The 12,513-nt window shown below is 50.3% G+C and overlaps 3 protein-coding genes across 3 annotated transcripts; 1 reads left to right on the forward strand and 2 right to left on the reverse strand.

Annotated features, from left to right (window-relative positions):
* Window positions 1–3,111: 3,111 nt before the first annotated feature.
* ASPGLDRAFT_47513 (putative chromatin assembly factor 1 subunit B) lies at window positions 3,112–6,163 on the reverse strand. The gene is made up of 6 exons (XM_022546691.1): window positions 5,760–6,163; window positions 5,674–5,689; window positions 5,496–5,598; window positions 5,204–5,440; window positions 4,106–5,147; window positions 3,112–4,059 (listed from the first exon to the last, which is right to left on the reverse strand). The coding sequence occupies exons 1-6, from the start codon at window positions 5,861–5,863 to the stop codon at window positions 3,504–3,506; spliced, it is 2,058 nt and encodes a 685-aa protein (XP_022400523.1). The 5' UTR covers window positions 5,864–6,163; the 3' UTR covers window positions 3,112–3,503.
* Window positions 6,164–6,460: 297 nt separating this feature from the next.
* Window positions 6,461–7,471, reverse strand: ASPGLDRAFT_66773 (uncharacterized protein; the record flags this gene model as incomplete). Its single annotated transcript, XM_022549059.1, has 2 exons — window positions 6,461–6,925; window positions 6,980–7,471. The coding sequence occupies 2 exons, from the start codon at window positions 7,469–7,471 to the stop codon at window positions 6,461–6,463; spliced, it is 957 nt and encodes a 318-aa protein (XP_022400524.1).
* A 2,794-nt stretch (window positions 7,472–10,265) lies between these two features.
* On the forward strand, window positions 10,266–10,767 carry ASPGLDRAFT_127563 (uncharacterized protein; the record flags this gene model as incomplete). The annotated part of the gene is made up of 2 exons (XM_022540728.1): window positions 10,266–10,487; window positions 10,552–10,767. Coding segments are annotated over 2 exons (438 nt in total), but the record flags the coding sequence as incomplete, so codon positions are not given.
* Window positions 10,768–12,513: the final 1,746 nt, after the last annotated feature.

Genomic DNA, 12,513 nt, shown 5'->3' on the forward strand with positions numbered 1-12,513 from the left:
TCGTGTTGGAAATTGCGATGGATGGTGCTGATGCTGGACTATATGCTGATGCGCGCAATTAGATTGAAACTCCAGAAAGCCATGTTTCCACCATGATTACCATTTGCTATGCAATGTAGCGCCGGCAGCGGACGGGGACAATCACCATTGCAAAATGGGAGGCTTATAATGGTAATGGAGAAAATAACATGGCCTCAACAGCCACACACACTAGCGTTCTCACTATCCAAGACAAGACCGTCACCGGCGTCACTATCGATCTGGAATCTCGGGCTATTACAGAATGTGACAAGCTGCGAATCCCATTCAAAACAATCGTACACAGGGACCCAGTTGACCAGGAGCGGGATGCTGTATTTAACAAACAGGGACTTCTTGACTTTGCTGATTGTATCTGGGGAGGAATCAGGCGGGGCAGGAAGCTCAAGTAGTTAACCCAATCAGTTCATATTGCTTTAAATGTTTCTGTTTGCTTTGCAACCCAGGATCGCTATTAGCAATAAACTATTGAGCACCTATACCATGTGACGGATCACGACACGGAATACAGTACAGAGTAGCAATTAATGAAGGGAGGACTAATACTACCCTAACTCTGGGGTTTTATTTACCATACTATAATGATCTGACTTTACATTGCTGTATTCACCTTTTTACTCTCTCTCATGGTCACTCACCTGAGCATAGCTCTAGTCTATTCACTTCTTTGGATTGCTTTGGGGGTTGATCTGAAGCCCTGATTATCTCATCCAGATTTCTGAATCCTACGACCAACAACCTAGCAAACTCAACCCGGTCCTTGTTAGAGACCTCTTCTATGTGGCTACGATATAGTAGTCTAATCCTATCTTTTATTAAATCAGAGCAATGGCATTCAAAAACCTAACCTGATCAAAGCTATACGGAACCAACTCAAAATAGTAATCCAAAGCCAACTGGTGGCTCCGGGAATTTTCTTGCTATAATCATTAACATCAGAAAGAAAGCATGCGTATGGCTCTCGAAAAAAACAGGTGTCCCGTTAACATCACCCAAAACCACGAGAACTGTTGGACACCTGAGCTGGTCTCTCCGGTCTACGTTGTGCTCAAAATGGGCTTTTCTGAGACAGCACCAAAACTCGAGCTAATAGCAAAGGGTGGCTGGAGGCAGTCTCTTGCTTGTCTTCGCAACATCTTCAAAGCTATACTAATCACTCTATATAGAGATGACAGTTGTCCCGATGCCGACCAAATCGTTCGCTTTTTTTTTTTTTTTTTTTTTTTTGTTAATATATATAATGGCGGCGGCCACAATCCAGCATAGGGGAAAGGACAAGACTGCACCATCGCTTCAGTGTATGTGGTACTGCCTGCACAGATTATTACAATTCCACCGTGACTTACACCTTCATCGACGCAGGCAATTTGAGGCAACACCTGGATTCATTGTTCAACAAAATGGTCCGCAATTGACACTCAAAGGCAAGCATGGCAATTACTATCACATAATAGATTCTGTGCTTCGAAGCCCACGAACAAATTTCCAGGGCGTTAGGGGTGGCCCCTGTCTATATTCTTGAATGGGATATAACAGAAGAACGCGTGCAATCTGGCAGCTGACATGCACGGCTAGATTGAGGTAGTGTCTTGCTTGTTAACATGACTGACATAACAAACGATTAATGGAGATAAAAACCATATCTCACATTACCGCAACCGTGCACTTGCCGGGTGCGCTTGGTCCTTCCAGTCTAAGTTATCTTGTAAGTCGGATTTTCCAGTCAACAAAGCCAACCCAAGGGCTCGAATCCAGCGCCCAGTGGTGGCTCAAGGCAGTGCCTTGCTTGTTGTGGTAATCAACAGAAAGCAAGCATGTTATGACTAGCGGAAGACCGATCCACACAACACATAACCAGAACCTGGGTTCCACGTATAGCCCTTTCAGTTTTGTGCTGCGGGTTACTCGGAGTTGGACTTGTAGCCGACGCACACGGCTGGCTGGAAAGCGTCGCAAGAAGGCAGATTCCCATGATAGATCATCTAACCACAATTATACCTAAAGAATGGTTAGTTTCTAGCACCATTGGCACATCAACCCCCCTGACCGGATTCGTTTGCGGTGATCTGGTAGGATTCAACATCCACTACTTGTGGCTTATAATAAGCAGCTCGGCTAGAGTTAAGTGACTCCTCACAGTGAGATACGAGTAGTCTTCGAAGGAGGATATAGCCAAACCACAGCTCACCACACATATTGATGGCTTGAAGCGATGTCTTGCTTGCTATGATAATTGACATCGAGAAGCAAGCATACGATGACACCCAACAAGTCGAAACACTACCCACAGAACTCATAGCCGGACCCTCAACCTCAGAGCTAGTTTTGTCGTTGCCGTGCTCGAAGTCAGGTTTACTGAGTCTTCCACTGAAAGACTCGCAAATGATGCCGATGGATGGATAGAAAGCAGTGGAAGCAGTACCTCTCCTAAATTTCCATCAAAATGCCGCCTAACAAATGGTCGGGTTTTAGCTTTATGCTGGACGAAGCCGTCCTCCTGATAAACATCGGCTACTACCAAGCAGCTCGAATGGAGTCGGGCATCTCTCGCGACGAGCTGAGGGTAGCATTTGAGGTAGTGTACAGCCAAACATCCGCTTCGCTAATTGGTTGCTTGGAGGCCCTGGAGGCACTGTCGTTTTTGTTATCCACCACTGACTTTGGAAACCATTCCACCGTCTCACATTTTATGGGAGAAAGTCTGCCGCGGCAGAGCCAAACCGCGAAGCACTTCCCACTTGTCGAATTTAATCACGAACATCATCAGTCACAAGCCACACGGTCAGCGGAGTAGACATCGACCCACAGCTGAGTCATACCATGCATTCTACTAGTTAACTAGTTAACTAACTAGTTAGCAATCCCGTTTGCCCTCGTCTTTGAGGGCTTCCGGCAGGTTGAGCTGTGAGCAAGAGATCGTCTCAATTGGCGACGTTTTTACGCACAACCACGGCGTGGTTAAACAGCCTTTAAAGCAATTGGAACTCACACAGTCCATGGATGTGTCTGTTGTTGTTATCTGTCAGCGTTAAGAGACCTCTACTATATGGCTACGATAGGGTAGTGGGCTATGCGGCAGTTTCTAACAGTGGTTTGCTCGAGTGACTTGCATGTATGTACAATTCTTGCATCACTAATTAGCTTGCCCTATGTGGATTATATTCTATATTCTGCTAAGCATGTTATGTGCTGCCTCGAACAGAACCCTAGAAGACATGTAGCAGAGCGTGAGCCTCGACATGGATTGATTGTATCGAATCTTCAATCGGATTTGATCGAGTCAAGAAAATCATACAACAACGAAATAAGCATAAAGCAAGCAGGTCTTAAATTCATCCGATTCAATTCATATCAACCCATTCGTAACCTAAACAGAGAAGAGATATGCATAGTTAACAAAGGGATATTAATAAGCACAAGCAAACAATCAAATCTATGTTATCGATAACCTAACCTAAGAACCATCAAGGAGCTGGAGCTGAACCACTACCACCCTCGGGACTATCGGTGGAAACGAGAGTCGGTGCTATCCGCCTCTTCTTTGGTTGTTGCTCCTGTTGTTGTTGATCTTGACTCTCCTCTCTCTTGCCGAGGACGGTGTTGTTTGCTGTAGTAGTGGTGTTTGATCCGCTCTGCGAGACAGAGGATGGTGTTTGCGGAGGTGTGGTTAGAGGAAGAGTAGGTGGTTGTGCAGAGTGAGTTGCTGTCACCGAAGGGACGGACCCGAGTGTTGGTGTAGGATTGTTGATCACGGAAGCGGATGATGCTGGGGTGGCGGAGTTGGAACGTGCCGGACTAGCTGGGGGAATGATAACCTGGACCGAGCTGAGTTGAGTTGTTGCAGCAGCGGGCGAAGCTGCATGTGTTTGTGTTGGTAGAGGGTTGGGTGTTGTACTCGAAGTAACAGGCTGAGATGCCGTCGTGGCTGTATACGTTTGTCCCAGTTCCCCGGGTGCAAAAGAAAGAGTGGAGCAGAACCCATCAGACGAGCTCATGACCAGTGTTAGACCATCACCCGACCTATTCCAGTTAGCTAGTTACTTCAATTGAAACGCATCCGACTTACCATGTCAAATCGGTAAAGGTTGCGAAATGCAGGTTGCTGACCACGCATATCGGCGTTTGCTGTTGAGTATCATATACCAGAACGGCATCTTGTGTGGCTACAGCATACACAACCCGATATGGCAATGAAAACACTGGGCTTGGGCTGCCGGGAGTGCCTTCGCCCTCTGCTTTTTTGGTATTTGACGGTGGCTCCATAGATTGCTTATCTGCAGAATCTGCGGCGACAACCGGCTCAGGAAGAGAAGCGAATGCGTCGTCTCCAGACGAGGTATCCAAGGTGATATGCTTGGAAGGCTGAGGTGTTTGTCTCAGGGTATAGAGTATAGGGGAGCATTTGACTGCCACGGAGGGCTTTTTATGGCCCGGAAGATGCGTAATAGGCGGTTTGTTGAACCCCCCGCGCGTGTAGACATAGACCGTGTTGATTATATCGTCCGTAGTCTTTGAGGGATCGGTAGGAGATACGTGCGACGTCTTATATTGTCCCGCTGGTGTTAGCAGGAGGCTTCCATCGGGAGTAAAAGTCAATCGTCTGAAAAAGGATGTGAAAGTCTCGTTGGCATATAGATTGGCGTTCTTGATTCCTAAGGTGTTGATGCTAGGAGACGCGGCCTCGAGCGGTTTAACCGCAGGCAGTGGTAAGGATGATGCGGCAGGCGATGCTGACCGACGAAACGACGGAGAAGAGCCAAACGATGACCGGCGGCTATGCGACACAGGCGGGGGATCCATTGGTAAATTCGAAGCCATTGGAGTCCCAGGCGTTGACGGAGCTGGGGAGGTAATAGCTGCAGAACTGGTAGGCGCAGGCTTGCTCGTGGGCTCTGGAGCCGGACTGCTCGATGGAATGCGCTTGGTTGGCAGATCCATCTTCAAGAACTTGCCATGCGAAGTAAGCGTGAACTGACCGTCCTTCGTTTTGAGGCTGTAAATATGGACGGATCGATCCGACGACTGCGTAGCCACGAATTCATTGAGAGGGTCCCACGCAACACCTTGAACATAATGCGAATGCTCTGCGATCTGCCGCACCATTTGTCCTATCCATTCCTCAATCAGCAAATGATAGCAAAGCAAGAGCGGGTCCCAAACGAACCAGTTTGCGCATTATAGATCCGGGCGATATTATCCATGCTCCCCGTGATAATAAATACACCATCAGGCGACCAAGCCAAATCATAAATCTCTGCCCCCGACGACCGACACATATGCTTCACGCGCCAGGTTTCCTTGTCGTCCGATCGATCCTCTCCAAGCCCACCTTGTGTCTGCAGCTCCGACGGTACCCAGAGAAGGACATTTCCATCGTCTCCGGCAGATGCCAGCATCTCGCCTAGTTCCCAGTCAATACCAACAACTACCAATATCCAGCGAAGAGTAGGGCGTACCTTTCGGACTGAACCGGATCACATTGACGGCCTGGGTGTGCTTTACGAGCGTGCTCAGGTAGGTGACCTTTCGCTCCTCCTTGTTCGAATCCACTTTCCATAACTATTTGTTCGCTGTTAGACGACGGGGGAATCACGGGATGGAAGGGGAAACAGGTAGGTAGGTAGAGAGGCATACTCGGACGTTATTGTCACTATGAAGTAGAAACAACAACACTGTTAGTAACAGGATTTCAGAGTGGTATTGGGGTGTATGGAACGCACTTTCCAGCCGTTGCTAGACGGCCTTTGCCATTGGGCTCAAAATGAACTGAGTAGATGGGCGCATTGTCATTGTGCCATGCGATGAGCAACGGAGTGGCCTTCATATTGAGCGACAGCTGAGCAACTCAATATCCTCAGATCGAGGTTGCTGCGGGGGAAAACGCGGAAGAAAAAGAAATAGGAATAGACAAGGAGGTCGCAGTAATAATTATCCTTGTCAATGGTTGTTTAGTGTCGAAGAGGTGAAAAGTCGACTGATTGCTCGATGGATGGAGATTCACCTTGCGATAAAGGACGATAAACAAGAGGCAGGACCCCGCCGTGAGATAGAAGAATGGACAGCCCTGAGAGGAAAAATCATGACACGAGGAGAAGCGCGTTGAGAGAGTCAAGAGGAACCCATGGGCGATCGAGGAGTAATTTGAAAGAGATGAGGAGAATGGGGGGGGGGGAGTCGTGATGTCGTTCCGAAAGTCCAAAAACACGCGCCCGGCGAATGACAGCCAGCGCGAAGTCAGCGTGCACTTTTATATTAACACTTCTACGCAGCAATTGAGCTGGGAATTCCATTATCATCTCAAAATATGCTACCTGATCGATCATTCGTTTCATATCCATTACAAACGCCATGTCCTGGCCATACAGAATGCCATACTAATGTACACGAGAAAAGAAATCATAAAGAGAAAGAAAGAGATATCCTACGTGACCCATCGTCCAATCGTCTCTCCAAACCAACTCGTCATCTTTTCCTGTCTCTTTAACCGCGCGTCTTCCTGCGTCTTCATGAACGGCGCCGCTTCTTGCATGTATATCTTCCTCTGCTCCAACTGCGAGTTATGCGCCCGGATTTCCAGTTCCCGTTCGTGAGGCGTGAGCTGGTCAAGCGATTTCGACGGCTTGAATCCGGCCGGAATCGACTCTCCTCCAGGGATCTCGACGGCTTTGTCCTTGGAGACCTGGCCTTGTGCGGTGGTAGTCTGTGCCTGCGGGTTGAAGAGGGAGGTGATGGGTGGTGGTTCGAGGCCAGCTTCTCGTGCTTGTTCGACTTTCTTTTCGTAGTCCAACATTTGGTGGTAGAGCTTGTCCGCGTGCATCTGGATGCGTTCTTCTCTGTCTGCGTCCCAGTCGAATGCGGAGGTGTATCCTAGTGCTTGGAGGAATTTCTACACAATTAGCACTCCTTCGTAACCCCAATTGAATAGAGACAATAAACTCACCGACTGCGTCGTAAAACATCTCGAGAAAGTACCATTCTCCTCCGAACACATAGTCGCCCTCGCCTTCAATTGCTTCTGCCAAGTCCCTGTCTGGAAACACAAAGTCAAAGCCTCATGCTCCAACGCACAATTCTCCATCGCAGCCCGATGCACCGTATCCTTGCGCTCCTTCTCCTTCCCAATCACCCGCTCTGCGCCTTTGAGTTCCGCGCCCTCCGGCTCCGGAGGCTTGTACGTCTTCCATAGGTGCGCATACCGGCCGTCGGGGAAGAGGGAAGCGGGAGGAACACCATTCTCGGGCTCGTTTGCAGGTTGTGGTTGCGATTGTTGAGAGGATTGTGGTGGTTCAACGGTTTTGGAGGGGTCTGGAGAGGGGACTTGTGTTGTCGGGACGTATTTGGTGGGAGCTTCGTGTTCGAGGTACTCGCGGAGCCCGGGGTCGAGGTTTTTGACGGGATCGTCTTTGTTGGAATTTCCCCAGAACCAGCCCATTTTCTTTAGTTAACAGTGTCTATCTCTATAAAAGTGTTGTAGTTGTCCGGTGGTGGTGTTTGCGGAGAGAAAATCATATCTGAGACTAACCGCTTTGGTGCCCGCCGAGCTGTTACGGAGCATTCTACATAGAACTGGACCAACCGCCATATCGACGCGTCAATCACGACGAGCGTCGCTCTCAGCCATGAATTCCAGTACGCACTTGTCCAATTCCGATTCTAATTGTTACTGTCTAACTAATGGCACCAGATCGAGAGGAGCGGCTGCAAATGCGGCAACGCGGAGCAGCGTACGCGCATCCCGCGAAAGAAGATCCCCAAACCAGATGAAAACAATAACTAATACACGCTTTCCGCAGATCACGAAAGCCGAAAGAAGTCGACTTCGGATTCTCTTTTGGATTAGCCCCCGCGATTCCTGAAGCGCCGCCGCAACAGCCTACGACTACCCCGGCACCAGCACCACAAACACAACCTGCGCCCCAGGCCCAGCTATCATCGCCAAAGACGGATCTACCGGGATCGCAAGGAAGTCAGCGGACACCGGGAAGCGCGCGAAATGCACGACCGCAGAGACCGTCGACGTTTGATATCCCGTCGGACGATGATGAGATTGAGCTTCCGCGGAGTGCTAAGCGGAGGAAGATTGGTGCGTTGCCTTGCCTTATTGGAATACGTATTTGAGGTGGTACGATTGCTTACAATGCGCAGAGACGCCTACAAAGATAGGGCGATTAGGTGCGAAGAGTCGACTGCCCCGACCCCAACCGGTTGGGTCGCAACGAAACGGTGATGCTGCGGTTGCTGCGGTGGAGAAGTCGGATGGAATACCCGATGGTGTACCTGGTCAGGACAAGAAGGAACCGGCAAACGAAGCCCCCGTTTCTGCCCCGACAGATGTACCGCAAATACAACCGGAGGTGAATGGTGGAGACAAGGCACAGGCTGCCGAAGCGGCACCATTACAGGAGGCGCCGGAAGTACAGGAACCGCAAGAAATTCAGCAACCCCAAGAACCGCAGCCGCAGAAGCAACTGCTCCAAGAGACAGCACCGGAAGTACTCCAAGCACAACCTGTCGAGACACCAATCGCGGCACCGCAAGAGCCACCAGAGCCCCCACAAGAACTACCGCAAGAACTACAAGAGCCGCAAGAAGCGCCACAAGAGCAACCACAACGGACCTCACCACCTCAAGTGACACGAAGAAAACGGAACTCTCAAGAACAACCAGACGGTGTCGCAGAAGCAGCCCCCGAGACGAAACCGACACAACCACCGGAGGAACCAGCGATTCAGGACGAGGCACCACCACAACGTACTATATCCCCCGATCAAGGTGCAAAAGGCAAACGAAAGCGACGAGAGTCCCCGCAGGAGCAAGTTCCAGCAGACGCCGCAGACTTATCTACGGAAAATGCAGAAGAACCGACACCACCAGAACCAAAACCAGAAACCCAAGATGCAGACGCGCCACGGACATCGCCACGCCAGGCGGAAGGAAAGCGAAGACGTCGCGAATCAGAGGAGCAGGCCGTCGAAGCAGCATCTACAAAAGAACCGGCTCGTCCATCGGAACCAGCAGAAGCACAACGGACATCATCGCATCAGGCGAACACAAAACGAAGACGTCGGGTATCTCAAGACAAGCCTTCGGAAGATACTACGGCAGCTACCACCAAAGAGGTACAAGGGCCGGAGCCGGATGCTGCACCAAAGAAACGACGGGGTCGACCACCGGCATCTGCCCGAGTAACTCAAGAGCAACCCACGGAGGATACTGCAGAGCCATCTACAGACAAGGTCCAGCCAGCAGAACCCGAACCAGATACACAAGATACAGCACCAAAGAAACGACGAGGTCGACCGCCAGCTGCTCAACCTTCTGACAAGCCTGGGAAAGATTCGGATCGTCGCGAATCTCCAGAAAAGCCCCCAGAGGATGCTACAGCAGAAGCAGCCACTGGAGAGGTACAAGCGCCGGAACCAGACACTCAAGATGCTGCACCGAAGAAACGACGGGGTCGACCACCTGCATCTCGAGAACCTCAAGAGCAACAAGCGGAAGCAGTCGCAGAAGAATTCCAACCAATCCAACCAGCAGATCCTGATCCTGACACCCAGGATGCAGCACCGAAGAAGCGACGAGGCCGACCATCCGCTGTTCAGCCTTCTGACAAGGGTAAAGAGCCTGAGAGGGAGGTCTCTGATGAAGTGGCACCAGAAGCCCGGGGACGTCGGGGGAGAAAGAGGCGCGAACCAAAAGCTACGGAAGAGCCAGGCGAGGAGATCGAGGGGCCTCAGCCGGATGATACAGAAACCCGCCCAACACCAAAGCCCGGAAAGCGAGGTCGTCCAGCCAAGAGGACTGTTCAAGTTGAGCAAGAGTCGCAAGAACCCGAGGAGCCTGAGCAGGAGCAGGAACCTGAACAGGAACCCGAACAAGCTGAACCTTCTAGGTCAGATGACGCACAAACTACAGAGCAAACAGAACGCCCTACACGAAAGAAACGCGCCCCCCGCGGCGAAACCGTCCCAGTAACAGTCCACCGCCTCGCCAACATCACAACCCTCGGTCGCGCCCCTATCTACGACTCCTCCGAAAGCGAATCAGACTCCTCCGCCGACGAACTCACCCAACGAACCAAACATCCCACCCGCGGCGGCGTCAACCAAGCCGACGTCCTCAACCAAATCTGCCGCGAAACGCTCGAAAAGACCCTCACAACACTACAAACCGGCATCACAAACGAAACCAATCCGCAACGAAAAGCAGAATGGACGCGCAAGAGGAAAGCCGTGGAAGCGTTCGGATCAGAGCTGGAAGGCCGCCTGTTCGAAATGAGCGAAATGCTCGATAGCAACTTCGTCCTGGGCGTGCAGCTGCGTCGCGCTAAGCGCGAGATGATGGACATGCGGAGCCGGTTGTACCACGTGCGGCGGGAGCGCGAGGCTATCGCCGTACGGATGGATAGTGTTCGACGGCGGCATGCAGAGGAGGAGAGTGGGCGGATGGTACGTCATTTCCCTTCGTTCCAAAGTTTAACTGAGCTCACCGTGGATGCTAATTGACTCGTAGGCCCGGACAAACATCAACAACAGCTTGCACGGACTGGAGCTCGCCGTGGAGCGTCAGCGGCCGGATGACGAGGACGAAGCTCCGACCAGTGAACTGGAGTATCTGGTGCGAGCGGTGGGGGAGGAGGTCAGCTCGCGTGGTGACGGGGGAGTGTTGAATCGGATCAAAGCATTTAACGCGGAGTTGGAGAGGGCGGCGCAATGGTTAGAGTCGTGATTGCTATGCCATGTACAAGTACAGAGTATTGGTTTTGATTTTGCTTGATACCCCATTTGGATAATTTGACATGCATCTACGGAGTACATACTACATTAAGAGCGTTGAGCGTGCATACAGATGTTTTGCATCCTTTTATCCTTGTGCATCGTTACCTGTCTACTCTGTATAATCTGTAGGTGGGCTGTCGAGCTGAGCTGTACAAGTTGAGCTCAGCTACTAACTTCCGTATCCAGACAGCCGCATAGCTAAGAGTACACTAGCGACTAGTCACACCCTTGAAGTCAATTCTATCCCACAAACTCGCAAATCTCTGCTCAACAAAACCTGTGCTTGAATGTACTGAGTACGTAGGTTGCTCCGTAAGGCGTCTGTCGGTGAAGCTCAGCACGTGGAGCTAGAAAAGCTACTGTGTACAAGTGAAGCTTGTTTAACCGAGCTGCATTTATGAGTTAGGCTTACTAGTATACTACAAGTGGGCATACTACAGAGTATGTTGAGTGAGACTGACGGTGTTCAGACCGCTATTTGATGCGGAAAACTCTGCCTAGGAATAATCACAACCAAGCCAATGCCAATCAATGTACGCACAGAGCATCCGCATCCAATTTTATAAAGTATTTCCATAGCGTAAAAAGCCAAGCAACTCCCCGCTATACTCCATGTCCTACACAAGCAAGGAAGGCAGTAAACAACAGCTCTCCCCGCTGATCGACGAACTTTCAGCAATCCATCACATCACAAATCACCATATTCCTATCCCAGTCCCATCTGTCCGTGTCCATCATCCCCACTGCCGAGTGTCTTCTCCCCGCGTAACTTTCGTATAACTCAACTCTCCCCACAGTCATGACAGGCTTGGAGAATCCTCCAGAAAATATAGGGGAGGTGATTCGTTGGTTGCCACAGCCTCACAGGTTTCTCCAAGAAATTGTATCATGGCTCCGCTCTTGGAACCTTGGTTGGGGGGAGGGTGGGAAGATGGGTTTGGATTGGATGGATGAGAGCCGTAGTAGAGGTTCCGCTCCGCCGAACCGAAGGATAGCATTAGCCGGTGGTGGCACTGTATCATTGCAGTACAGTGAGTGAGTGTAGAAAAGAGTATTCTGTAGTAGACAGTAGTAGTGCTAGCTAGTCAAAGGATTGTGATTATTGTCAAGTAACTATGGAGTACTGTTATTGACTTATTGTGCAGAATCCTGTACAAGTACTCTGGCTAGTACCAGTAGCGTACATTATAGTACACTATGAAATACCCGACCAAGTACCGGTACATCGGGCTGCACACTGAACCGAGGACGGGGAAACGGAATGTGCATGCATTCATTTCGGTTTACCACACATAATAATTCTCCAGAATAATCCCACCCACGCAGGACAGTTTCTCGTCTCCAGACCCCACGGTGATCCCCAGATGAACCGGTTGCCCAAGCACTGTGGTTACTCTACTCCAGAATACCATAAGCACAAAAACGGAATCGGTACCTGTTCGGCAGTCACTTGAACCGATGCCGTGCTAAATAAAATTACAATTAGGAATTATTCACCCAAAGTGGACCACCTTGCGTCGTGCATTCTCTAGTAAATGATTGTCTATTATCCGCGGGCTGAACCGTCTGAGGTTGTGTCGGTTTTGGAGTACCGTCTCCTGTAGATCGAACTGCGGCAGTTTTTTTATCTCCTTGACTATGTACGGAGTACTCTGTACAGTAGAATGTCCGACCTACACACGCACGTAATTAAACA

The sequence above is a fragment of the Aspergillus glaucus genome (genome assembly GCF_001890805.1).
Source record: "Aspergillus glaucus CBS 516.65 unplaced genomic scaffold ASPGLscaffold_11, whole genome shotgun sequence".
Lineage (NCBI taxonomy): Eukaryota > Fungi > Ascomycota > Eurotiomycetes > Eurotiales > Aspergillaceae > Aspergillus > Aspergillus glaucus.